The sequence below is a fragment of the Pipistrellus kuhlii genome, unplaced genomic scaffold, assembly GCF_014108245.1.
Source record: "Pipistrellus kuhlii isolate mPipKuh1 unplaced genomic scaffold, mPipKuh1.p scaffold_m20_p_74, whole genome shotgun sequence".
NCBI lineage: Eukaryota > Metazoa > Chordata > Mammalia > Chiroptera > Vespertilionidae > Pipistrellus > Pipistrellus kuhlii.
The window spans coordinates 482,077-505,696 of record NW_023425578.1 but is presented as its reverse complement, the minus strand read 5'-3'; the positions used below and the strand labels follow the sequence as shown (position 1 = coordinate 505,696).

General features: G+C 56.0%; 3 protein-coding genes across 5 annotated transcripts; 1 reads left to right on the top strand and 2 right to left on the bottom strand.

The window, feature by feature from the left end:
- Positions 1 to 26: 26 nt before the first annotated feature.
- Positions 27 to 5,791, top strand: EIF2B1 (eukaryotic translation initiation factor 2B subunit alpha). Its single transcript, XM_036422948.2, has 9 exons — positions 27 to 186; positions 864 to 965; positions 1,795 to 1,931; positions 2,017 to 2,133; positions 2,746 to 2,858; positions 3,150 to 3,218; positions 3,749 to 3,824; positions 4,441 to 4,566; positions 5,073 to 5,791. The coding sequence occupies exons 1-9, from the start codon at positions 174 to 176 to the stop codon at positions 5,235 to 5,237; spliced, it is 918 nt and encodes a 305-aa protein (XP_036278841.1). The 5' UTR covers positions 27 to 173; the 3' UTR covers positions 5,238 to 5,791.
- A 322-nt stretch (positions 5,792 to 6,113) lies between these two features.
- Positions 6,114 to 12,638, bottom strand: DDX55 (DEAD-box helicase 55). Of its 2 annotated transcripts, none has more exons than XM_036422943.2 (14): positions 12,486 to 12,638; positions 12,345 to 12,395; positions 12,175 to 12,261; positions 11,653 to 11,744; positions 11,525 to 11,587; positions 10,795 to 10,944; positions 9,960 to 10,149; positions 9,093 to 9,175; positions 8,644 to 8,775; positions 8,223 to 8,315; positions 7,764 to 7,878; positions 7,254 to 7,422; positions 6,686 to 6,972; positions 6,114 to 6,515 (listed from the first exon to the last, which is right to left on the bottom strand). In XM_036422943.2, the coding sequence occupies exons 1-14, from the start codon at positions 12,591 to 12,593 to the stop codon at positions 6,339 to 6,341; spliced, it is 1,797 nt and encodes a 598-aa protein (XP_036278836.1). In that variant the 5' UTR covers positions 12,594 to 12,638; the 3' UTR covers positions 6,114 to 6,338. The 2 variants fall into 2 exon arrangements, with proteins under 2 accessions (XP_036278836.1, XP_045432040.1); XM_045576084.1 differs by having other exon boundaries at positions 11,653 to 11,750; positions 12,181 to 12,261.
- Positions 12,639 to 13,969: 1,331 nt separating this feature from the next.
- Positions 13,970 to 21,162, bottom strand: TMED2 (transmembrane p24 trafficking protein 2). Of its 2 annotated transcripts, XM_045576086.1 has the most exons (5): positions 20,870 to 21,162; positions 19,146 to 19,338; positions 18,720 to 18,740; positions 16,325 to 16,432; positions 13,970 to 15,396 (listed from the first exon to the last, which is right to left on the bottom strand). In XM_045576086.1, the coding sequence occupies exons 1-5, from the start codon at positions 21,047 to 21,049 to the stop codon at positions 15,272 to 15,274; spliced, it is 627 nt and encodes a 208-aa protein (XP_045432042.1). In that variant the 5' UTR covers positions 21,050 to 21,162; the 3' UTR covers positions 13,970 to 15,271. The 2 variants fall into 2 exon arrangements, with proteins under 2 accessions (XP_045432042.1, XP_036278852.1); XM_036422959.2 differs by lacking the exon at positions 18,720 to 18,740 and having other exon boundaries at positions 20,870 to 21,160.
- Between the last annotated feature and the right edge of the window lie 2,458 nt (positions 21,163 to 23,620).

Sequence of the window (23,620 nt, the reverse complement as noted above, 5' to 3'; positions counted from 1 at the left end):
GGGCCCTTACCCAGCGCGGCACCCAGGCCCCGCCCCCCGCGCGCCGGAAGTGGAGTGCGGAGCGGCGCGGCGCGCTGTCAGACTCTGAGATCCCGAGCCGGCGCGGTCGCGGGAAGCCAGCGGGCAGCACGGGCGGCTCCGGGCCCCTCGGGCTCCGCGGTCCGGAGGGCACCATGGACGACAAGGGTAAGTGGGGCCGGGCCGGACCTGCCGGGTCTAGAGCGGAGCCGCGCAGGGGTCCCTGCACCTCGCACGCCCAGGCTGGGCTCCGGGAGAGAGCGGCCGCTTTCCGAGCTCCGGCTGCTCGGCTGGATGTGGTTCCTCTGAGTAATTTCTCTCGTGGTCCTGGGTCCGGGGGCTGGGCCCTGAGCGTGTCCGCAGACACCCCCGCTCCCCACGCTTCTTGGCCGTGCAAGCCTTCGCAGTCCTGATCTCCCCGCAGGCGGAGTAGGAGTGACTCTGAACTGTTAAATCTGGCATTAGAGTCAGCAGAATAAGGCGTGTTGGATGTGCTCACCTAGTGTGGTTATCAAAGCGTTTGTTAGGAGATAATAAACTAATACACATGTAATGTTCACGTTAAGCAAATGGAAGGTGGTTAAGCAAATAGAAGTAAATAAGTCTGCATTGAATAGGTGTGACCTAGCATAGACTGTCTGCAGGGACGGGTAGCGGAGACACTGGTAAGGTGGTGGAGTGGGGTTCTCAGGACGCAGGGTTCAGGATAAGAGGGAGAATGGCCCCTAAGGCTCATTTGTACCCCCATTGGCCATTATCCCCTGACAGCCAGACACCGAACGGTGATTGACAGGCTCTCTGGCCTCGAAGAGAATTTGATGGATCACTTTTTCCTCTCTTCCCAGAGCTAATCCAGTACTTTAAGTCTCAGATGAAAGAAGATCCCGACATGGCCTCGGCGGTGGCTGCCATCCGGACGCTGCTGGAGTTCTTGAAGCGAGATAAAGGTGAGGGTCGCCGCGGCGCATACGGGCCCTAGGACAGTCTCCCGACATCTGTGTCCCTGCATACGGTGCTGTCACCCCAAGCTCAGCTTCTTCCTTTGCTTTTCTCCCTTTGACCCTGAGAGAGCCCTCAAGTTAAATTCCGGCATTAAGTCCGTTCATCCCGATCGCCTGCCGGTTCAGGCATTCCAGGTGTGAGCATCCGAGGAGAGCGTGACGTCTTGCGGAAGGGAAATAATGAAGCTTCTTTAATCCCCGGACAACGTCGTGTCTCCATCTGCTCCCAATAACACCCAAACCCCTGGTCCCCGCTGCTCCGCCTCCCAGACCTCACCTGCCTGGGCTACTTAACGTCCTCCGTTCATTCATTCTCTCCCCCCCCCCCTCTCTCTCTCTCTCTCTCTCTTACCTGTGCTTTGGCCAAGCTGGCCTCTCTTTCTCAGACCTGGGTTGTTTCCATCTCGTGGCCTTTGCCCCTGGGACCTGTCCCACTGGATCTTATGTGTCTGGACCCTTCCCTCTTCATTTAAAGGGCCCCCACTCCAAGAAGCCATGCCTGCTCACCTGACCACAGCTTCACCTTTCCTGTCATTTTTCTCTTTTCTGTCCTCACTACTCTGTAATTCCCGTCCCGATTTCGCTGGGTACCCGTTTCTTTTCTGCCTCTCCCACTAGAGAGTTCATCAGAGCAGCGACCCTGTCTGTCGTGTTCACTGGCGTCTCTCTGGCATCTAGACTAGCATAACTGTGCATCGTAGATGAATGAGTGAGTGAGTGAGTGAGTGAACGACAGACCACCGAGGGCCTGTGATTTCTCATGTGATCGGTCCAGGGGAGACGATCCAGGGCCTGAGAGCGAACCTCACCAGAGCCATCGAAACCCTGGGCGGCGCAGACTCCTCCGTGGCCGTGTCCTCGGGCGGCGAGCTCTTCCTGCGCTTCATCAGCCTCGCGTCCCTGGAGTACTCGGTGAGCCCACCGCCCGGGCCCTCTCCCGCGGCTCTCCGGCTGCAGACCTTCCCCGCTTCGCCCTCATCCTGCCCTTCCCTCCTAGGATTACTCCAAGTGTAAGAAGATCATGATTGAGCGGGGAGAGCTTTTCCTCAGGAGGATATCGCTGTCCAGAAGGAAAATTGCGGACCTGTGCCACACTTTCATCAAAGACGGGGCGGTAAGGGGCCGCGGTAGCGGAGCGAGGGCTTTGGCGGGAGGACTCCGGGGTGACTTCCTGCATCTGCCGTGCTCACTGCTAAGTGGGCGGAGTATCAGCACCCACCTCGCCGGGTGGTTGTGAGGATAGCCAGGCGGTATGTGTAAGGACTGTGTGCTGGGCCTGGCACACAGTAGGCACTATATAAATGCAGGTATGATCGTAGACGGTTGTCACTTTTAACGAGCAGAGAAAAACACGGGGACAGCGTGGATAAGCCGTGACATAATGAGATGCCTTAAGGAAGTGATTTTGTTATTGGACGTGTACTGAGTTCATACAAAATGGACACAGCAGCTCCTGTCCCTTCCTGGTAAAGGCTGGCACTGGGGTGAGATGTTTTTAATCTCATTTCACTGCTATGGCAGATGCTCGGCTGCCAAGTGTTGATCAGGGAAAGACAGGAGCTGCGAGCGCAGTGGGTCGCCCGGCCCAGGGCTAATAAGATGCTTAGACGTGTCTGCATCCTTCCCTCGGCATCGCCCACTACTGACCAGGAGACATCGCGGGCACCTCCAGTGCCCAGGGCGGGGCGCGTTGGGCCGGCCTCTGACGGGGCGTTCTCGCCCACAGCGGATCCTGACCCACGCCTACTCCAGGGTGGTCCTGCGGGTCCTGGAGGCGGCCGTGGCGGCCAAGAAGCGCTTCAGCGTGTACATCACCGAGTCGCAGCCGGATTTGTCCGGGCAAGTACCCCTCCCCGGGTCCTGTGCCCGCAGCCGTTCTCAGGGGCGGGCTGTGGGCTGGAAGCCATCGCCAGGAGCCAGGGCAGGCCCCGACCTGCAGCGTCCGGCGCTGCCTGCCTGCTGGCGCCGGGGAAGCCAGGGGAAGCACAGGAGGGGTGTCGCCCTGCGGCCCAGGGCTTGACCTAACAATGAGATGAGGGGTCCGCAGGTTTCCCGTAAGTGGTGTGACTGCTCATACATCCCTCTGGAACTTTCTGGGTTTTATCTGATGCTCTCAAATGCCATTTTCAGGAAGAAAATGGCCAAAGCGCTGTGCCACCTCAACGTGCCCGTCACCGTGGTCCTGGACGCCGCTGTTGGGTGAGCGCCCGCGTCCCCACCCACTCCCAGGGCCGGCGGAGCACCCACCTCTTAATTAACAGCTGCCAGACGCCGGGCTGGAGGACGCCAGCGGGGCGGTGATGGGCAGGGTTCAGCCTGTGGTGCCAGGGCAGGGGGCAAAGTCGGGGTCAGGTCAGCAGAGGATGGGGCTCCCCCTTCATCTGAAGACATCGTGCCCTGTGGCCCTTGGCTTCTTCGTCTCCGCCACGCCACTTACCCCGAGGCCACAGGCAGCGAGCCCGAGACCACAGGAAAGCCCCTCCGGAGGGACCGCGTGGGGAAGCCGGGCTGCGGGCTGCGGTCTCCCCGCGGCCGGAGTCCTGCTCGGGTTCGCACACCTGTGCGCACTGGGTGGCAGCGCGGCGTGGGGTCCGGAGGGAAACGGGTCTCGCTGTGCGGGGCCCAGGGGCACGGATGGTAGTTACAGGGGAGCGCACCACGGGAGGCAGTGTCAGCCTGTGCAGAGCCGCCGAGCGGAGGGAGGAGTAACCGCCGCCTCACTCCCGCAGCTACATCATGGAGAAGGCGGACCTCGTCATCGTGGGCGCCGAGGGGGTTGTGGAGAACGGGGGCATCATTAACAAGGTAGGAGCCCCGCTCTGCCATCGCTGCCCAGCGCAGGACGTGCCCGACCCAGGTCACGGAAGCCTGCGGTGCTGTGTGGTTCGGTCACGTGATCCTGCTTAGCCCATCCGCTTGCTTCCCAGTCCCAGAAGCCATTGTGGTGGTCGGTCCAGTTTTGGTAAAACTCCCTGGTTTCAGAGACTCATCTATAGACGTAATTTCTATTTTCCAAAAATATGTTTTAACTGAAACTGGGCCTTTTCAGTTGGTTTTCTTTTCTATTGAGTATGTCTGACATCAATAGAACGTGTTAAAAGGTCTCTATCCAGCCCAGCCGGGCTGGTGTGGCTCAATGGCTGGGCACCGGCTGTGCGGCCCTGGTCGGTGCCGGTCGGGGCAGGTCACTGAGGAAGTGGTGTTTAGTGGCTCTGACCTGCATTTCCCTGGTGACTCAGGGCCCGGAGCGTCTTTCCCTGAGTTTACTGGTGTGTCTCTGGGAGAAGATCCACTTTGTTTTTCTTTTTTAAAAGCTCCGCCTGGGTTCCGCAGTGAGGTTACACGTTACGATCACGCGTGTGCTTTCTGTTGCCTCCGTGCCTGCCATCGGCCTCACCGGCCCCCCTTCCTGTCTTCCCAGATCGGAACCAACCAGATGGCCGTGTGCGCCAAGGCGCAGAACAAGCCCTTCTACGTGGTCGCCGAGAGTTTCAAGTTCGTCCGGCTCTTCCCCCTGAACCAGCAGGACGTCCCCGACAAGTTTAAGGCAAGAGCTTGATGCAAGTGCCCCTTCAGACGCGTGAGTTACTCCCGGGGGGGGGGGGCCGCTTCCTCCCAGTGGGGATCAGGAGACAAACTGGTGGCGGTGAGCCCAGCCTTCGTCTCCCGAGCACTGAGCACTGAGCACTGAGCACTGAGCACTGCCACGGCTGCGGGCGGGGCTGGTGGGGAGTGTGCAGGCCTGGAGCCACTTCCTGACCACGTGCCCGTGGGCAGGCCCCGTCCTCCGAGCTCCGAACCTCAGTGACCTGTGCAGGGGAACAGCATTGGCAGCCTATCACCAGGGGTAGGCTGAGCAGTGCCCGCCCAGAGGGAGGGGACAGGTGCCTGGGCTTCTGTGGCCAGGGACCGCGGTGACAGCCCCACAACAGCAGCGCCCTCGTGTCGGTGCGCCCAGCTGGCCTCTCCCGTCTGGGGACAGTGGTGGGGCCAGCCCCCGTGCAGAGCCCTGAGCGCGTGGTGGGCAGACTAACATGGCTTCTGTCTCCGCAGTACAAGGCGGACACACTGCGGTCTGTGCAGACTGGACAGGACCTCCGAGAGGAGCACCCGTGGGTGGACTACACACCCCCCTCGCTGATCACACTGCTGTTCACGGACCTGGGCGTGCTGACGCCCTCGGCCGTCAGCGACGAGCTCATCAAGCTGTACCTGTAAGGGCTTCCTGCCTCAGGGGACGGAGCCACGGCGGGAGGAGCCTCTGGACCCCGGCGAGCCAGCCCAACGGAGCTGTTTTAATGGAGATTTATGAACTAGGGACTTAAAACCATTTTGGTGAATTTTTTATCCTTTCTAGTCCTGTTTGAACATGTTCCCGGTGCCAGTAAAACCACCTAAGCTGTACTGATGGTTCCCAGACACTGCCATTCACTTCCTGTTTCTAGAAACACACGTTAGACTATTGGCTCTTAACCCTCCAGACCCCTCCCCTCGTCCTCTGCCAAGGCCCCCTCACCGAGCAGGTGCTCCTCACTGCCCTGCACCACGTGGTGCCCAGGAAGGGCAGGTAGCACCGCTGCCCCTGGTGGACACGAGCCGAAGGAGCACCCAGCCAACCCGGGCGCTCACCGCCAATGACGCCTCCAGACGTTTGGAAACGAAAGTTGTGTCTGTGAAAGATGTGGATCTTAACAGGTTTGGGACCTGGACGTTTAAAAATTGCACGTGGGAACACATTCAGCATCTTTTCAATAAATAACGTGAGACACTGACTGGTTTTGCATCAGCACTGCGCGCTGAGCCAGGCCTCGCTGTGTGGACACAGTGCCACCTCTTCATACTGAGGGTGTAGTCAATAGGCGTCATCTCCCAAAACAGGACTAGCTGCCCCGACTTCTCAGATGCTCCCCGATAACAGAGTCCTGGGGACCGTTCTCAGGAGAGAGGGAAAACCCGGGCCACTGCCACTCTGGGCCGTGTCCTGGGCCCTGCCCCACAGGGACCCCGTGGCCGGCGCACTGCCCCAGGGAGCTCAGGGGCCTGAAAGCACCAGGGAACTTCAATATACCAGCATCAGTGTATTTAAAAGAGTGTAAAATAAGCTCTTTAATTATAGGCGACCATCAAAATAAATATTGACATCTATTATTTACACCAAATAACTCCCACCTCCCGCTGGGCCTCAGGCGGGCGTCTGTGGTAAATCGTTCATGACCTGAAGGCCCCTCCGCCCTCCCAGCCTGCAGGACAGCACGCCGCCCGGTCCCGGTCCCGTCCGGGAAAGGACGCAGCCCCGTGCCGGCTCTCCCGAGCCCCGGATCAGCCGTCCCCCTCCGCATCGGAGACCCCCAAACCCTCGGTCCTGACGGGCCCCCTAGCGCTCGTCAGCAGCCCCTTCTCCAGCTCCTCCTCCGTGATCCTGCCTTTCCTGAACTTCCTCAGGAGCCGCGTGTCCTTCAGGAGCTCCTCCGTGTCCTCGTCGTCCAGCTCAGAGCCCTGAGGGAAACGGAGCCGAGCGCCTCAGTGACGGAGCGGGGGAGCCGCTCTCATCAGAAATGATTCGCTCAGAGCGGCTCCCCCGGGCACAGGGCGCCCGTCGCCACCTAACAGCGCTGGGAGCGCCCGGGCACACCCCGAAGCCCCGCCCCCGGGCTCTCCCACGTTACCTCTTCCCTCTTCCTCTTCTCGTTCATTTTCTTCTTCTCCCTCTTGGCTTTCTGCTTCGACCACGCTTTGTTTTTGACGAACCTCCTCCTCCCTTCGCTGTCGGTTTTCTCGTTCCTCTGCTCCAGCAGCTTCTGCCTCTGCTTTTCCCGGATCTTGTCTCTGAACGGGATGGTGTCCGTGTTGACGTCCACGGGCACGAAGTCCGGGAACTGCTGCCCCCTCAGCTCCGGCATCCGGGGCATCTTCAGGAGGGCGAAGCCGCGCGCGAGGGCAGCGAAGTCCAGATCTGATGCAGGGAAGCCCAGGGTGAGACCCGCCCGGGAGGTTCCAGATCCTTCCTCTAACCAACGACCTCACGATCCACTGTAGCTCCAGTCACCACGTCTACTAAAAGGAACACTCGGCGCCAGTCCGTTCCCTCTGCCCACGCCCTGGGAGGACTCCAGGTGTTTAGAACACAATGCCCGACACAGGCCCGGCGTTTATAAGCCAGAACAGCCTCACGCCCAGGGCCTGCGGGAGCGCAGCCGCCCGCACAGACCAGCCGCGTGCGGACGCCCGACTCACCCTTGAGCCGGAAGATGAGGCTGCACTCGTGCTTGGCGTAGGCCTGCACGAAGGAGACGAAGGCGCGCATGCCCTTCTCAAACACGGCCCGGTCGGCCAGGGCCAGCGCCCGCAGCTTCGGGAGCAGGTCCGCCGTGTGCTTCTGCGGCTGCATCTCCTGCAGGGGGCACTGCGGAGACCACTTCCTGAGGCTCCCCCAGGGCCAGCGCCACGGAGACCGAGGGCCACACAGCCCCTGGCATCTCCGATCAGAGGCCGCCAAGCCCAAGGCCAGCCCAAGTGCTCTCCTGGACCCGAACGTTTAAAATGTTACGTGACCACTGGCTTCTGGTCGGCAAGTGCGGCAAAGCCGGGTCCACCAGGGACACGGCTGCCCCTGCGATGAGGCTAGGGTCAACCCTTGGCCTTGAAGCCCAGGTTCCCGCACGGACGTCACCAGCCGGGCCCTGGGAGTCTGCACCCCGATTTAATCCCCGACCCCGCGCCAGAACGGGGCGAGAGGCGGCTCACCTTCTGGTTGATGGCGAGGAAGTTGACGTAGGCCTCCTCCATGGGCAGCAGGAACACCAGTGCGCTGCCGCCGTGGCCGATGCGCGCGGTGCGGCCACAGCGATGCACGAAGGCGCTGGAACGGGGACACGGGCATGCAGCGGCGGCTGAGCCAAGCACAGGCCCGGGGCCGCCGGCCCACGGCTCAGTCCCAGCCCCGCCCTGACCAGGACACAGGAGAGTCAGCGACTATGTATCCACTGCCCACCAGACAGGACGCTGTGAGCACTGAACACGGACTACAGGTGTTCACATGGATGCTTAGCCGGTGGGACAGGCTGGAATCGCTACCGCGGGCCGTGACACACCCACTCGCCTGTTTCTGCTGTTAGAAATACCGAGACTCGGCATTTTGTCTGCCTGCCCCAGACCCCTATTTCCAGGCGGTTCCCAGCGGAGGGCAGCATTGGGCCGCGGTACCTTGCGCTGCTGGGGGGGTCGTACTGCAGCACCCAGTTCACCTCGGGGATGTCGATGCCGCGGGCCATCACGTCGGTGCACACCAAGACCCCGCTGGGGAGGGAGACGGAATGGTGAGCGGGAGCCGCACGCTCCGGGCCAGCAGCCTCAGCGCTCAGGGAGGACGGCGGGGGAGGGGGGGGGGGTCCCGGAATCTCTCAGTGACTGCGATATGCAGGTCCCTGCTCTTACAGAGCTCACAACCTCTCCGGGAAGTGGGCACAGCACGGTGGCTGGGCAGGACAGAGGGACAGGTGGCACCTGCACAGAGGACGGGATGACTGGGGGGGGGGGGGGTCGCAGCAGGGAATGAAGGACGCCCAGGGGCGTCCGAGGCAGAGGGACACTCGCGGCCGGAGAAGCGCCGTCCCGCCAGGCCCACCTCTGCAGCTGGCGGAAGCCCATGAAGATCTTGTTGCGCTTGAACTTCATCTTCCCGTGAATGCACATGACCTCCACGCCCTTCACCAGCGCCTCCAGCGCCTTCCCGTAGTATTCCACGCAGGCGCAGGTGCTGCGAGGAGACAGGGCTCAGGCGGGGCCACCGGCCTCCGGGAGAAGGCAGAGGGCTGTGCGTGCCCACAGCTGACAGGGCCCCAAGCTAAACCCAACCCGCTCCCCCCAAGCATGGGCTAAACCCCCAGGACACATCCCCACGCCTAACGATGATGGAGCAAGGGCTCCCCCGAACCCTGAGAAGCCGTCTTTCATAACAAAAGCGATGACACTTAAATATAAAGTTTCCTGCTTCCCTCTGGGGACCGGCTTCTTCCCCAGGGCTCGGCACTGGTGCGGCTGAGCCCGGCCCGCCCACCCGGCCCGGAGCGCTACCTGAAGAAGACCAGGTGCTTCTCCTGCTTGTGGTTGCGTAGGAAATGGACCAGCTGGTTAAACTTCTCATCTGCCTTGCACACCTGCAACGAGAAAAGAAAACGAGAAAAGTAAAACACACAAATGCACTGACGATCCCCATCCCTACAGCCAATCCCTATAGCCAATCCCCATAGCCAATCCCCACAGCCAATCCCCACAGCCAATCCCCACAGCCAATCCCTACAGCCAATCCCCATAGCCCACAGCCAATCCCATAGTGAGCGGTGCTCTGTCTCAGCCCTAACCCTAAGGGTTTGTCAAAACGCCCATTAGGCACCAGCTCCCTGAGCGCAGTCCCAGTGAAGTGAAGGCTTCCCAGCACACTGCGTTAGCTCAAAGCAGTGTCTCTCTCCTCCCAGCTCTGCAGAGGGGGAGCTGGCAGATAACACTGCACGTATTCCAGGTGTCCGGTGTGCTGATTGGACACACGTGTACGATGAATGTGAGACCAGGGCCACCATCCAGGTAACTGCCCGGCTGCTGCCCCGCCCGGTGTGGCTCAGTGGCTGAGCGGCGACCTCTGAGCCGAGAGTTTAACTGGCCGAATTGCTGGTCAGGCCACATGCTCAGGTTACGGCTGATCTTCAGCAGGAGGCGAGAAGGAGGCAGCTGATGGATGTTTCTCATCAATCTCTTTCTCTCCCCCTCTCCCTTCTCTGAATTCAATAAAAACATATTTTTTTAAAAAGGGTAACTACCAACACCTACCTCCCATTGAAAACCCATACAATCTGCCCCTTGGCAAACGCAAGCACCCCCGGCACTGCCGAGTGCCGCCCCCGGGCTGCGCCGAGTGGCCGGGGCGCGGAGCCCCCAGGGGCTCACCATGTAGTGGTTCTCCAGGCGCGAGGGGGTCTTCTGGGTGCTGCTGGCCGCCGCGCCCTTCTCCTTCACGGACACGCGCACCGGGTTCCGCAGGCCCGCGCGCAACAGGCTCTCCACCTCCTGCGTCTGCGTGGCCGAGAACAGCCCCGTCCTCCTCTGCTTGGGCAGCAGCTCCAGGATGGTGTTTATGCTGAAAGAGGGGCGCAAACGGAACCCCCGACTTACCGGCACAACCAGCAAACTTTACCTTACGATCCCAAACATTACATTCTGTTAAACCGAAAGGAATGACCGCAGTACTGACAGCAAATGTCACTGAGGTGAGATGATTTATGCCTTTTATTATCTTCTGTGTTCTCACTTCGAGTTTCTCTATGTAAGCACGATTGTACTTCCATAAAGTGGGGCAGTGCAAGGAGAAAGTGAAATTAAGACAAACTTTCTGAGACTAAAAACCAGTGAACTGCCCCTTTTAAATGGGTGAATTGTAAGACATAGGAATCAGATCCCAATTAAGCTATTTATTAATACATGTGTGCGTGCACACACATACACACACACCAAAAAAAGAAAAAAAGAAAAAAAAAAAACACAAAAAAAACACATGCACACCAAAAGGTTGAGGGTTCAATTCCTGGTCAGGGCACATAAAGAGGCAACCTATCAATATTTTTCTCTCTTTCTCTCTCTAAACATATCCTCGGGTGAAGATTAAAGGAAAAAATAAACAAGAAAAATAGATGAACTGGAGTTTATATCGTGTGGTAGAATTTGAAGGAGCAAACAATCTAATGCCGTGAAATTCACGTGTCCAATCGAGTCCGAAAACCAGTACCTGGCCTCGAACCCCATGTCCAGAAGTCTGTCCGCTTCATCCAACACCAGGACATCGAGGGACCTCACGCAGCTGGCCAGGTCCAGGCCTTCGGCCTTCCTTCGGAACATGTCCTCCAGGCGGCCTGGTGTCGCCACGATGATGTTCCCCCTTGGAGAACAAAGTCAACGTGGCCACACGTCCTGATCTTGGGGGTAATTTGTAATTCCAAACGCCACGTTTTATATCCGGCCCCTCAAAGGCCCCCTGATCCCCGTGGAGAGAGAGGAGACTCATGAGTGGGAGAACAAGTGAACGGGAGCTCCAGGTGCCGGCAGGTCGGGGATGACAATCCCAACCCCCATTTTAGACGCGTCTGCAGCGGCTAAGACGCCAGGGCCGTGCAGGCAGGCGGATCTGGGGCTCCGGGCGAGGTTAGAACCTCCAGGAAGGCTGAGCCACTGAGAGAGCCCAGAGTGACCAGAGCAGCGCCCTGGGCCTGTGTCACTGAGGGACCTGGGGGCCGCAGCCCACACCTCCTGCCCCTGCAGGGGCAGGGCTCGCCGGAGGGAGGGTTCGGGAGGGCCGGAAGGAAGGAGCCAGGGGGTGAAGAGGAGACTGGCCAGGGGGAAACTGCGGGCTGGGAGGGCGGTGCCTGAGGGGCGTTCCGGGTTAAGCTGAGAGGATCACCCATTCCGCCTGGGTTCAGCGCCCAGAGCAAGCAGAGCCGAGCAGTCGCGATCACACTCACCCGTGTTCCTTAAACCTCGAGACATCTTCCCCGGGATTCCTGCCTCCGATCCAGAGGATCTGGCTGAAACAGGAAACGGGTCCAGAGCAGGCCAGGCACAGCCCGGCGGGGCCCGGCACCCCCTTTACCTGAACTGCGGGAAGGGCTTGGTGAAGTGCGCCAGAACCTCGTCTATCTGCACAGCCAGCTCTCGAGTGGGCGTGATGATGATGGCTCCCACCTGCCCACGGGGAGGGGGTGACAGGGAGTAGAGGGATGGATGCCATGAGCAGCGCAGGGGGCCTGCAGGCTGAGCACAGGCACCCGGACCCTCCATCTCTCGGCCTGGGCTCGCCCAGCAGCCGGGTCCCTGTGCTTGTCTGCTATTTTTTCCCCCATCTATCTTATTGAGTTTTTACAGAGAGGAAGGAAGAGGAATAGAGAGCTAGAAACATCGATGAGAGAAACGTCGGTCAGCTGCCTCCTGCACACCCCCAACTGGGGATGTGCCCACAACCAAGGCACATGTCCTTGACTGGAATCGAACCCGGGACCCTTCAGTCCGCAGGCTGACGCTCCATCCACTGAGCCACACCGGTCAGGGCCCCCTTTGCTCTTTAAGCATCTGCCCAGCCTCCCAGCCACTGGGAACAGCCCGGGGCTCGCCTCACCTGATGCCTCTTCAGCTTCTCCTCCCTCCGCAGGAGGATCTCCAGGATGGGGATGACGAAAGCGAGGGTCTTCCCGCTGCCCGTGACCTGCGGGGGGACAGGGTGTGGTGGGCGGGCGCCCGCGGTTCCTGGCGGAGGGAACCCGGAGGGCAGCCCGCACGCGGACTCACCGCCTCGGCAGCGACGTCCTTGTTCCTCAGGAACAGCGGGATGGCGGCGGACTGCGGAGAGACGAGAGCGCCGGTCGGAGGACGCGGCTGCACGGCCGGCGTGTCCCTCCGGCGGGTGCCTTCCCCACCCCCTGGCGGTACCTGCACCGGCGTCATGTAGGGGAAGCCCAGCTCGCGCAGCGCGCCCAGCACCCGGGGGTGCAGCGGCACCGGCAGCGACTCCCAGGACCCCTCCGTCACGTGCTCCATAGCGAGCCCCGCAGCCGCCGCCCCCGGACGCCTCCGGAACCCCGGCGGCGAGCACTTCCGCTTCCGGCCGCCTACCGGTCCGGCGGGGAACCGGGCCCGGGCTGCTGAGTTCCGGGCGCCTGGGAAGCCGGTTAGGGGAGTGAGAGCGGCGGCGGGGCCGGAGGATGCGGGGCCACCGGCCGGCGTCCAGCGCGGCCGCCGGGGCTCGGCCACTCGGGCGGCGGTTCGGCGGGAGGGATGTGCCCGTCTCACGCCCTCCGCCGTCGGAGGCAGATGGTGGCACAGACCGCGTGCTGGCCGAGGACAGCGGGCAGGACGGACCCCGGCCGAGCTCCGGGCTAACAGCAACGCAAGAGGGCTGATGGCGGGGTCCGGGGCCCGGTACGTAACAGATGTTGTGTGCTTCCTAGGAAGTTGCGATCGGAGTCCTAACTAGAACCCTGTCGCTCCCGTCATCATTCGCTGGCGCCGTGGGCACTCAGCGAGCTTCAGTGCTGGGCTCGGTGAGCACCCTTCCCAGTTAGCGCCGGCTTCCTCCCTCCCTCCACCCCGGTTCCCAATTCCCTCTCAGCGAGCCTTCCTTCCCCCACAACCCCACCCACAGCACTTGCTTCATCTGCCCCTCCAGAATGGGGGATTTTCCTCTGTACCCCAGTGGCTACACTGGCAGTAAGTACACAGTCAATATTCTGGGATGAATAAATATCTTAAAGGAAGAGGAAAATAAAAGCCCAAGGTAACATTTCCACTGAAACTTGTTCACCTCAAAACACCGCCCACCACTTTCGTAGACAGGACTTGCAGAGAGCGCTGAAAACAAAGCCTGCGTTTGGGGCTCTACTTACTACCTTCTGGACCTTCTCCACGCCTGTTTACTTCCAAAATAAGAATATCGCCCAATGAATGGCGGTTTGAGGACTGAATGAGACAGACGGTGTGGTGTTTAGCTTCCTGCCAGGGGCTCAGGGAGGGCCGGCCTTGTGTGTCGCCGGCCGTCCTGGTGTCAGGGAGGGAGGAATCGTTCCTGGTCTCTTCACCTGGGAGCCTTCAGCAAATCTCTCTCCAACTTATTCCCCACATGCGTAAACCAATAGGTGGATGAATAAGAAATCACCCAAAACTACTTTTTCCACATGAAAAAAGAGCAAAGATGTTAACATTGACCCATGAAAGAAACCACACAGGGAAACCTAAAATTGGGCTCCTTTTCACTATCATCTAGTTACGGATATAAAAAGGAACGCTCAGAAAAAAGGGACATGTCTCATTTCAAATACTGGAATATAATAAATGTGAGTTAATATATAAAACAATATAATTGCTTCTCAGCCTTTTGGCTAAGATCAAGTGTAATATATAAAACAGAATACAAAGACTGTTTTTAAAAAGAATTGTTTATTTACTGAACCTGGGCCAGATTCGATACACAACCAATTTTAAATTTACATATTTTAATTCCATTTTGAAGTGTTTTCTCACACACGCAGAGAAACTGGCATGCAACAGTGTCCTAAGGTGGAACAGTCACCTTAAGCTGCTGCAAGTATCGTCACCCAAGGTTGAAAAAGTGTTTATCCTGAACATGAAAACCTGTAACAAATTTAAATTAATTATATAAAACTCGTTACTTGTAGTTTTACCTTTGCAAAGATCAAAAAAAACGTACAAGTAACTAAAATACATCAGTTTACAACATAATCTTGGATCATCCCCACACCAAACCTGATGCTCCTTCAATTTTAAACACATCATCAGAGACCAAGAGGAAGTCATCTTGTTTTATACAAATAAAATCCACATGTGCCAAAAAAGACCCCAAAAAACAAAACCAGAAACCCTGGCGCTGACAGTGCTGTCAGTGCCCTCATTAACAAGTGGCCAAACGCCGCTGATCAGAACTAAACAGTGGCTGTCTCACTCACTCACTCACTGCAACGAAACCCAGAGGCTTACCCATGTGCGCGAGAAACCCAGGTTTCCCCAATTCCGTGGATGCAGAGCTCCCACACGCCAAGAGTGGAGTGTGCGCCAGCACAGAAAGTACAAGGGCTACCCTCAGCTGAAACACCCAGAGAGCTGGCTCTAGTAGAGACTTCTTACAAGGTTAGGCAGAAATCAAAACAGGATAATTAGCTGCTGTGTCATCAATGTGTAAAGGTGAAGTCCTGAAGATCAAAGTGAAAAGGGGGGGGGGGGGAGATTATCTAGTGTAAAAGGACCAACCTGGTAGCACAGCGCTCTGCCATTAGGTAGGTAGAAAATGCCAATTCAGACTGTTGTTTCTCATAAGAACTAAACAAAATGAATCTTTAATGACTTGAACTGCAAGATAAGGGGCCAAAAGATTGCAGTCATTTTAGTGAAGTGCTGTCCTGAACAAACTGCATTTTAGTTTGGAAACTAAAGAAGACGTATGGAGGACTACATGCCTACATTTCATTTACAGTGTTCAAGCTCTGGAAGGGCCTGTAGAATGAGGCAGAATTCAAATAAATTGTGCCAATCAAATGTCAAATTCTCACTATCACTTTCCCAATAGCTATTAATCACAAAGAAACCTAGGCTGTGAATGTACAATTCAGAAAATAAAAACGTATGAACTAAATGACATTATTATGACCAAGATGTTCGGTAAACAGTGAATTATGAGTTTCGGATCATCAGGAAAAAAAGGCTTTTTAAACAACCCTCCGGACTTCGAAAAATCTCTTCAGGTAGTAGATCTGTCCCAATGTCATGGCAACTAAAACAAGCGCTTCAAAGAAGGACCAGAGGACCACTCTGCTGTTTGTGTTGTCGTTGACTGTGGAGGATAAACAAATACATGACATTTAATAACAGTGACAGAGAAGCTGGAAAAGCAGCCCACTCTTACCCCGTGTGAAGTAATATCGCACACCATTCCTGGCACTCAGTACTTCTGTCCCCAAGCAACTCAACAGTCAGGAGCAGAGAATTTTAGACTTAAATGGACCTTTAAGATTCAGAGTACAGTCACAATCTGCTTTCTATGTATGGGGAACCGAGAGAGAAAGTGGCTGGCCCAAGGTTACACTTCTAGGGTTAAAATCCAACCACATTCTTTCTCCCTCACATGGAAGCGTCCCTACATTATCATCTTTTTTTTTAATCAGAAAACTGACTTTTAACAAAATTAAGAGATTTCAAGATCACCGTTACTAAATCAAAGTCACTTTAAAAAACAAACACACACATTTATTGAGCACCTACTGTAGTGGCATTTGTTCTAGGTGGGGGAGATTTCTGTTTCCTGGACCAACACTGACAGTTACTACTAACCTGGAACGAGTCTCATGCCTTTTCCCGCTCATTAGCTAAGGATTTAAATCTTAAAGTAACAGGCATGACTATATATTTTATTCTGCTCGATTTATATCACATTCAAATTTCTGATCAAATTCTATAGCCTTAACTTTTTAGAATTACTAGGCAGACACAGCACTCAAATCTCCTTTCCGAGTGATTTCCTTTCTCTAAACTCTAAGGATCCCCACAAGACTTGTCATCAGGGGAGCAATGTCCCTATAGTAAGCTGGTGTGGACGAAGCTCTACCAACACGGACACTCAAAAGCTATCTGGACCAGGAGCTTTTTAAGTCAATGCTCCGTATGATGTTTGCAGACCTTCCAGCCTCGGGCAGTGGAGGCCCCCGAGGTGGGGGGGGGTACGGACCTGCTGCGGGCCAGCAGCTGTGTGACCGCGGACTTACTTGCTCTGTGTATCCTCTCCCGCACTTCCATGTACTCCTGCTCGTGCTTCACAGCTGTCATGGCCACTGCCAGCTCGTTGATCATCTCTTCCAGCTTGTTCTGGTGAGCTGCAGGAGGGTTGGAAAACAATCAGCATGAGTGTGGAATCTCTTTGAAAAATACGCATAAAGCAATCAAAATATTCCTCAGAGAAGACATACAAAAGCAGCTATTTTCAGAATCCAACATCATTTTGGATCCCTTATGACTTAATTCTCTACGCATTTTTTAAAATCCCATTCCTGGTAAAAAAAATCTTTCAGGGTAGAAAACATACTATACAATACTTCCTAACTAGAGGAAGACGACCTCAGAAATGTCTCCATTGACCTGCTGCTGGTGAAGCTCACTCTGCTGACTGCTCACCAAGGAGGGGAAGTTAGGGAAGGGGAGCACAAAATATCAAACGATGCCGAAACCGGTGTGGCTCAGTGGATAGAGCGTCGACCTGCGGACTGAAGGGTCCCGGGTTCGATTCCGGTCAAGGGCATGTACCTTGGTTGTGGGCACATCCCTAGTAGGGGGTGTGCAAGAGGCAGCCGGTCGATGTTTCTCTCTCATCGATGTTTCTAACTTTCTATCCCTCCCTCTTCCTCTCTGTAAAAACTCAATAAAATATATATTTTTAAAAAAACATATCAAAGGAAGGCCCTGTAACACCCTAGTGCTATTCTATAAATATTTATACTAAAATTAAAATCTACATATTAACTCTAAATGTTAATTGAGAAGCAGTGTCAAAACAGACTCAATCTCAGAAGCTGAGCAGAGAAAAACATTCCTGGGAAAACGCACAGCCGCTCAAACATCCGCTCAAACATCCGCTGTGAGGCAAGCAGCGACTTCACTCGGTGGGAGCAGCAGGCACTGCAGTGAAAGCGCTCAGCGGCACGAGGCCCAGCACCAGTGCTGTTGGGCAGAACTGGGTACCAGGGGAGCCCACAGCTCTGAGGAGCACGTGTCCGGTACGCGTGCAGGCGGCACTGTCTGATGGCAACGAGGAAACACCAGGAAAGCACACACCAGGAGGTTCCCACTGGAGGGCCTGGTTACCAGTGCCCGCGCTGGGCTTCATGGAGAATTCCAAAGCCCCCCGGGACCCTGCATTCCTGAGGGGAGCCCCGGGCCGCCATTCTAAGGGCTGGGCTGCAACTCAGAGCCTCCCTCGCTCGCTCCCCTTCCCTCCAGGAGCAGGGTTCTGCAGGCCGGCCGCACTGCTGACAATTTGGAGAAGGTAATCCTTTGTTGTGGGGAGGAGCCCGAATCAAAACTGTCTCCTGATGGTGCCAAGTGGCCCTTGGGGGCAAAAACCATCCTGACTAGAGAACCACTGCTTTAGAGGAAGGCGTGACTTGACAGCTGCCATTCATTGACATTAACAAGCAAAAGCAAGAACTTTACATATCCTGTTAAGAATTATTTAGAGGCTAATTCAATATTCACACTCATCAGCCAACAATGTCTAACTACTTAGAAAGGACTAACTTCCAGAAAGCAAACACACACAAAGCCCTGAAACTCCCAATTCTTCCTGAAAACCAGCCAAGTTCTACCCTATAAACGTCCCTGAAAAGCAAGCGCAGGATTACTAAGCAGAATGAGTCTCTAAATCCAGAGATTTCACAACCTAACGCACACTTCTTTAGGATGTAAGTCCTCTACTATCTGCTCAATACCTACAACAAACGCTATCAGGCAACAGCAGGAAATGTGCTGGCCTGCTCCCTTCCAAATCCCTACCGTGCTCTGTGGTAACAGCCTCCCTCTCCCCCCCCACGCCTATGCTAATGTGCTGACTCCTGTAAACAATTCATCCAGAAGAATCCACTTAGGGCTCAGTGCTGGTCAGCTGGGGAAGGAAAACTGATCTAGCAGCAATGTATGGTTGAAAGAACTTTCATCACAAAATCTAGACATGGCTCTTAGCACTGTATTGTATATCCAACCAAGTTTCCAGTTAGAAAGCTTTAGTAATCATTAAAACAAGGCTATAAAATACTTCCTACAAAGTCAGTAGAACCACTTGCTATTAACTGTGTTTGAGACTTCTACTTGTCCAGTTATAGTCGAATAGTCCACCCCTCGCAAGCATTTAAAAGAAACAAACGGTAGCATGAAATGTCAATGGCTCTGTTCCCAGGGATACCACTTTAAAATGGCCTAACCTGTACCTCCTGTTAACCAAATAAACCACCAAAACCACCACTCTAATGAGATGCAGGGTTGCTGTTTTTTCATTAAGACAAAACACACTCTCATGCCAACAAACGGAGGTTAGAAAGGAGAGCAGAAATTAGGTAACAGCCAGCAAAAATGTGCAAAAGGCAGGATGCTGTCCAAAAGCAATCCACGTACCATCCCAGGTGTCTCCACCGCCTAGAGAGAAGTTTAAAGTGTGAACACAAAGAGAACAGAATGTTCGGCTAAACTAGTCACACACACAAACGAGCAAACACAGACGAAGTGCCAGGTTGGAGCCCAGGGACCTGGTGTCACTGCACCACGTGCCCAGGTGCCGCTGGGCCACGGTGGAGAACCAGAATGGAAACGTGAATTTCCAGAAACTTCTGTGACTTAGGGGCTCGGGGGACATAAAAAGTGTATTTCACAAAAGGTTCCTGACTTCAAAGACAGTGAGTGAAACAAGGGAGGGGGGTTGGGAGGAAAAAGGACAGTGGATGGGACCAGAGTAAGAAACCGAAAGAAACCCTCCAGCAGAGGATCGGAGTGTAACACCAACCGCCCCTCCCGGATGGGAGTGAATCTGAGCGTCCACCTCACCTTCTGTTTCCATGTCCTGCCCTTTGGGGGCCTCCCCAATATCAATGGTGAACATCACTATCTTCGGAGTCATGGTGGACATCCTGTTGCTAAAGCAAAACTTGTATGTTCCGTCCATGTGAGCAGCAAACGTGTACTTCCCGCTGGACTCCCGGTCTCCTTTATATATTCCTTTGTTGTCGGGCCCTGTGATCTGGAGGAGGAGGGAAATGAAGACGTCAGGGAAGATTTCAATATAAACATCACAGTGACTTCCACTGGTGAGGAAACGGGAATTTCAAAATGCAGCCTTCACTCAGTCCATCCACAGGTGACGGGAGCTCCCGGCCAGGAAACAGGCGGGGTTTCTAATCACCTTTCAACTCCGACTGCGTCTTCTTCAGCCCAAATGCGAGCCCCTCAGAAAGGAAAACGCACCTCCCACACCGTCTCTGTGGCCTGATGCCTCCAACGGCCACGCGCACACACAGCCACTGCACCCTCACCAAAAGCAAGAAACCTCGCCACGGCGCGGCTCAGCCTAACCGCCAGGAGGTCACAGTGCGACGTGCCCTGACCGGGTGCAGGCCGATCCCGTGGGGGACGTGCAGGAGGCAGCCGACCCACGATCCACGGTTGTCTCTCATCATTGATGTTTTCCTCTCTCTCCCACCCCTTTAGTCTGAAATCGATTTAAAAAAATACTTTTTTTTTCTTCTTAAGCAAGAGCCTCTTTAAAACTAAGACTTCTGAGCAAGGTGCACTCCCAGGTTTTCCTGGTAACTACTTCCAACCAGAGAAGGCCATCTGTGTTACCGGGTGGAAATCAGGAGGCCACGCTCTCATGCCAACCAGCTACCCATGGCGGCTGGCCTCGCTCACTGGTGCTGCCTACAAAGCCCTCCACGGTCCACCGTGGGAACCAGCAGCTGACCCCTGTCATTTCCACGGTCACTCCTTCCAGCATCCCGAAAGCCTGGACTTCCCTTGCATGGCGCGGGAAATCCTTCCACCCAAGTAATCAATGCCAACGCGTGAATGCAAATATTAATTCCATGTGACCACCGCCCAATAAAAAAGTTAAGAAAGGGATCGTTCCTTTGGGTTAAAATAAAAGTATGCAGACTTCGGGGCTGGTTTCTTAGTAATCTCCAGTTCCCTCCAGCTACTCCACCGCAATCGCTACTCTTAAAATGCATGGCCCAACTCCATCCACCTCCATCCCAGGCAGCATGTGTCACTCTCCACCCAAAACTGGTCAAAGCGGGTGAGCCACGCGGGTCGTTTCCGGGGAAAGGAAAGAAGAACCGCCCGGCGTCCCGCGGTAACTTCCGATCCGCTTTCCCCGAAGTTCCCACGGCGCGTGCCCACGGGAATCCGTGTCGGGACGGAAGGGGCCGCTCCCGGGACCGAGTCCCGCCTCCGCTGCGCCGGGCTGAGAAGCGCCCTCCGCCGGGGGCGGGCGGCAAGCCCGGCGAGAGGTCCCCGGGCGCCCGCCGTCCCAGCTGTCAGCCGGCGCCGCGGACGGCGCCCCGGTCCGATCCCAGGGCCGCCGGGGCCCGGCATCGCGCGGGCGGCGGGGAAAGGGCCGAGCCGGCGCGGCCGCGGCGGGGTCCGGCCTCTCCAGGACCCGGACGGCGGCCTCCATGCCCGCCCTCCGCCGCCCCGCGCGCGCCCCGGCCGCCCCCAACCCCCGAGCGGCCGCGCGCCCCCGCCTGGGCCGCGGGCAGCGCGCGCGCCCGCACCTCCACGTCGATGTCCAGGAAGCCGCCCTCCGCCACCTCGAAGATGAGGCCCATCTTGGTGCCCGAGGTGACCCGCTCGAAGAAGCACTCCTCGGCGTGCGCGTCGATGCTGACGAAGTAGCCCGAGGCCGTGGCCAGCAGCGCGGCCACGAGCACCAGCAGCTCCGCGAGCGTCACCATGGTGGGGCTGGGCCCGAAGCCACGTCCGGGACTGCGGCCTCCGGAGCCGCCGCCGTCGCCGCCACCGCTGCCTCCTCGGCCGCCACCGCCTCAGCTCCGCCCCTTCCGGCTGCGCCGCCCGCGGGGGCTGATGCGGGCGCCGCGGATTGGCCGGCGCCGGCAGCTGCCACGTAACGGACGCACGGCGGCCGGCGAGGGACACGGCGGCCGGCGGCGGCCCCGAGCCTGGACGGTGGCTCCGAAGGACCAAAAATCGCCGGCCCCGCGTCCTTTACCCCATTCGCGCGCAGCCTTGAGTTCACGTGGACCTCGCAACAAAGCGAATAGTCCCCAGCCTCGCCTGTCCGCTCGCAGTACCCTCTTTGGGTTGTTCAGAAAGACTTGGAGGCAACAGTAGGTGTGACTGCATGGAAGGACACATTTGCCAGGACTATCTCAGATAAGGGTTTAATCTCCAACAGTTACAGGAAACTCAAACAACTTTTTAAAAATATATATTTTATTGATTTTACACAGAGGGGAATTGAGAAGGATAGAGAGTTAGAAATGTCGATGAGAGAGAAACATCGATCATCTGCCCCTTGCAAATCCCCCACTCGGGATGTGCCCACAACCAAGGTATGTGCCCTTGACCAGAATCGAACCCGGGACCCTTCAGTGCGCAGACCGACGCTCTATCCACTGAGTCAAGCCGGTTTCGGCTCAAACAACTTAACAAAAGAAAGAAAAACAGTTCAATCAAAAAATGGGCAAAGCACCTAAATAGACACTTTTCGAAAGAGGACCTACAGAAGGCCAGGAGGCATATGAAAACATGCTCAAAGACACTAATCATCCGAGAGATGCAAATCAAAAAAAGAACGAGTTCACCATCTCACACCTGTCAGAATGGCTATCATCAACAAATCAGCAAACGACATCCTGACATGCTCCTATTCATCCCTCAAAGCCCACCTCACACGTCACTTCCTCTCCTCTGAATCCCTCTGCCCGGCACCGGCCCCTCCCCCTGTGCTTACCATGCGGATCTGTGCCTCCCGGGTTACAGTCAGTTAGCAGCCTGAGCCCTCTCCCATCTCCATCCCCCTATGAGGTGCTCTCAGGCCCCGGAGGCCTCGCTCATGACAAATTGAGTTCTTAGAACCTTCGAACTGGCCAGGGGTGCGGAGGTCTAGGTTGTTGCTCCAGCTTTGCGACCTTAACTGTGTCACATCACTGCTGTCTTTGTCTGTAAGGGAAGAACTGTCTTTATCTGTCTTTATCTGTGGAGGGAAGAACACCATATGCCTTCTTTCTCTGGTTAGGATCAGATGGCACCATATGTGTGCATGAGCTGTTTGAGGGGCTGTTTCCTTTTTTATTTATTTCTTTTTTTACAGAGAGGAAGTGAGAGGGATAGAGTTAGAAACATCGATGAGAGAAAAACATCGATCAGCTGCCTCTTGCACACCCCCCACTGGGGATGTGCCCGCAACCAAAGTACATGCCCTTGACCTGGGCCCCTTCAGTCCGCAGGCGGATGCTGTATCCACTGAGCCACACCCCTTAGGCTGAGAGACTGTTTCTTAAAGACATCAGGCAACAGGGGGCAGCAATGGCCAGTTTCCCACTTCCGGTGTGGAGCAGGGGAGCAGTGATGAGCCTGTCCTGGCGATGATCTTGTGTGAGGGGAGCCAAGAGTTCCAGCAGTGTCCCCCCAGCCCCGCCCCCCATCCCCCACCGTCCGGGCTGCGGCAGTGGCTTCCCCCGGCAGGCAGGCCGGTTTGGTGGTGGTCCTCGGGGAGCTGTCATTGCAGGAGCTTCGCTGACCCGGGAGCCTGCTCTTCCAGCCTCACCGACCCACCTCCACGCCGCTGTTTCTTATTAACTCTCTTTCCGCCTCAAATACCTGAAGAGGTTTCCTATTGCATTGAATTAAGCTGATGGATGAGCCTTTTGCTTCCCGAGAGAGCCAACTCTGCAGAAAAGCGCCCAGAACAGCCGGCCAGCTTTGCTCGGGGCCTGAGCATCGACCTACGAAGCAGCGGCTCACAGATTGGTTCCCACAGGTGCGGGCTCCATCCCCAGAGTGGGGCGTGCAGGAGGCAGCCCACCCCTGAGTCTCTCTCATCATCGGTGTTTCTCTCTCTCTCCCTCTCCCTTCCTCCCTGACATCAATAAAAAATAAATTGAAAAGTGCCCAGAACACTTTTTATCTAGAAATTAGATATGTTCATTTTCATCTCTGAATGAATTAAATAACATTCAAACTCCACCTGTCAGGGGTTTAGAAGGTGGACAAAGAGTTGTCTGTTGCGGGGTTTTATTTTCTACGTCAGGGGACGAAAATTCAAATGCCTTCAGGGATCAGCCGGTTTGTATGCATGACAGATGGCACTAGCTTAAGGCAAGAGGGAGGGGTAGGGCGGAGTCAAACTGGACCCTCGATGCTGGACCCAAGTACATTCAGCTCCAATTTTTAAAAAAATGTATTTTATTTATTTTATTTTTTTTACAGAGAGGAAGGGAGAGGGATAGAGAGTTAGAAACATCGATGAGAGAGAAACAGATCAGCTGCCTCCTACATACTCC

Excerpts from the sequence above, each read along its gene's own strand:
- EIF2B1 (XM_036422948.2), top strand. Across the intron at positions 1,932-2,016 it reads TCGCGTCCCTGGAGTACTCG|GATTACTCCAAGTGTAAGAA; the intron begins GTGAGCCCACCG and ends CTTCCCTCCTAG. Across the intron at positions 3,219-3,748 it reads GTCCTGGACGCCGCTGTTGG|CTACATCATGGAGAAGGCGG; the intron begins GTGAGCGCCCGC and ends TCACTCCCGCAG.
- DDX55 (XM_036422943.2), bottom strand. The coding sequence starts at position 12,593 with ATGGAGCACGTGACGGAGGGGTCCTGGGAGTCGCTGCCGGTGCCGCTG. Across the intron at positions 11,745-12,174 it reads AGAAGCTGAAGAGGCATCAG|GTGGGAGCCATCATCATCAC; the intron begins GTGAGGCGAGCC and ends CCCCGTGGGCAG. Across the intron at positions 11,588-11,652 it reads AAGCCCTTCCCGCAGTTCAG|CCAGATCCTCTGGATCGGAG; the intron begins GTAAAGGGGGTG and ends TTCCTGTTTCAG.
- TMED2 (XM_045576086.1), bottom strand. The coding sequence starts at position 21,049 with ATGGTGACGCTCGCGGAGCTGCTGGTGCTCGTGGCCGCGCTGCTGGCC. Across the intron at positions 16,433-18,719 it reads CGGTGGAGACACCTGGGATG|CTCACCAGAACAAGCTGGAA; the intron begins GTACGTGGATTG and ends ACCCTCCTGCAG. Across the intron at positions 15,397-16,324 it reads GGAGAGGATACACAGAGCAA|TCAACGACAACACAAACAGC; the intron begins GTAAGTCCGCGG and ends TATCCTCCACAG.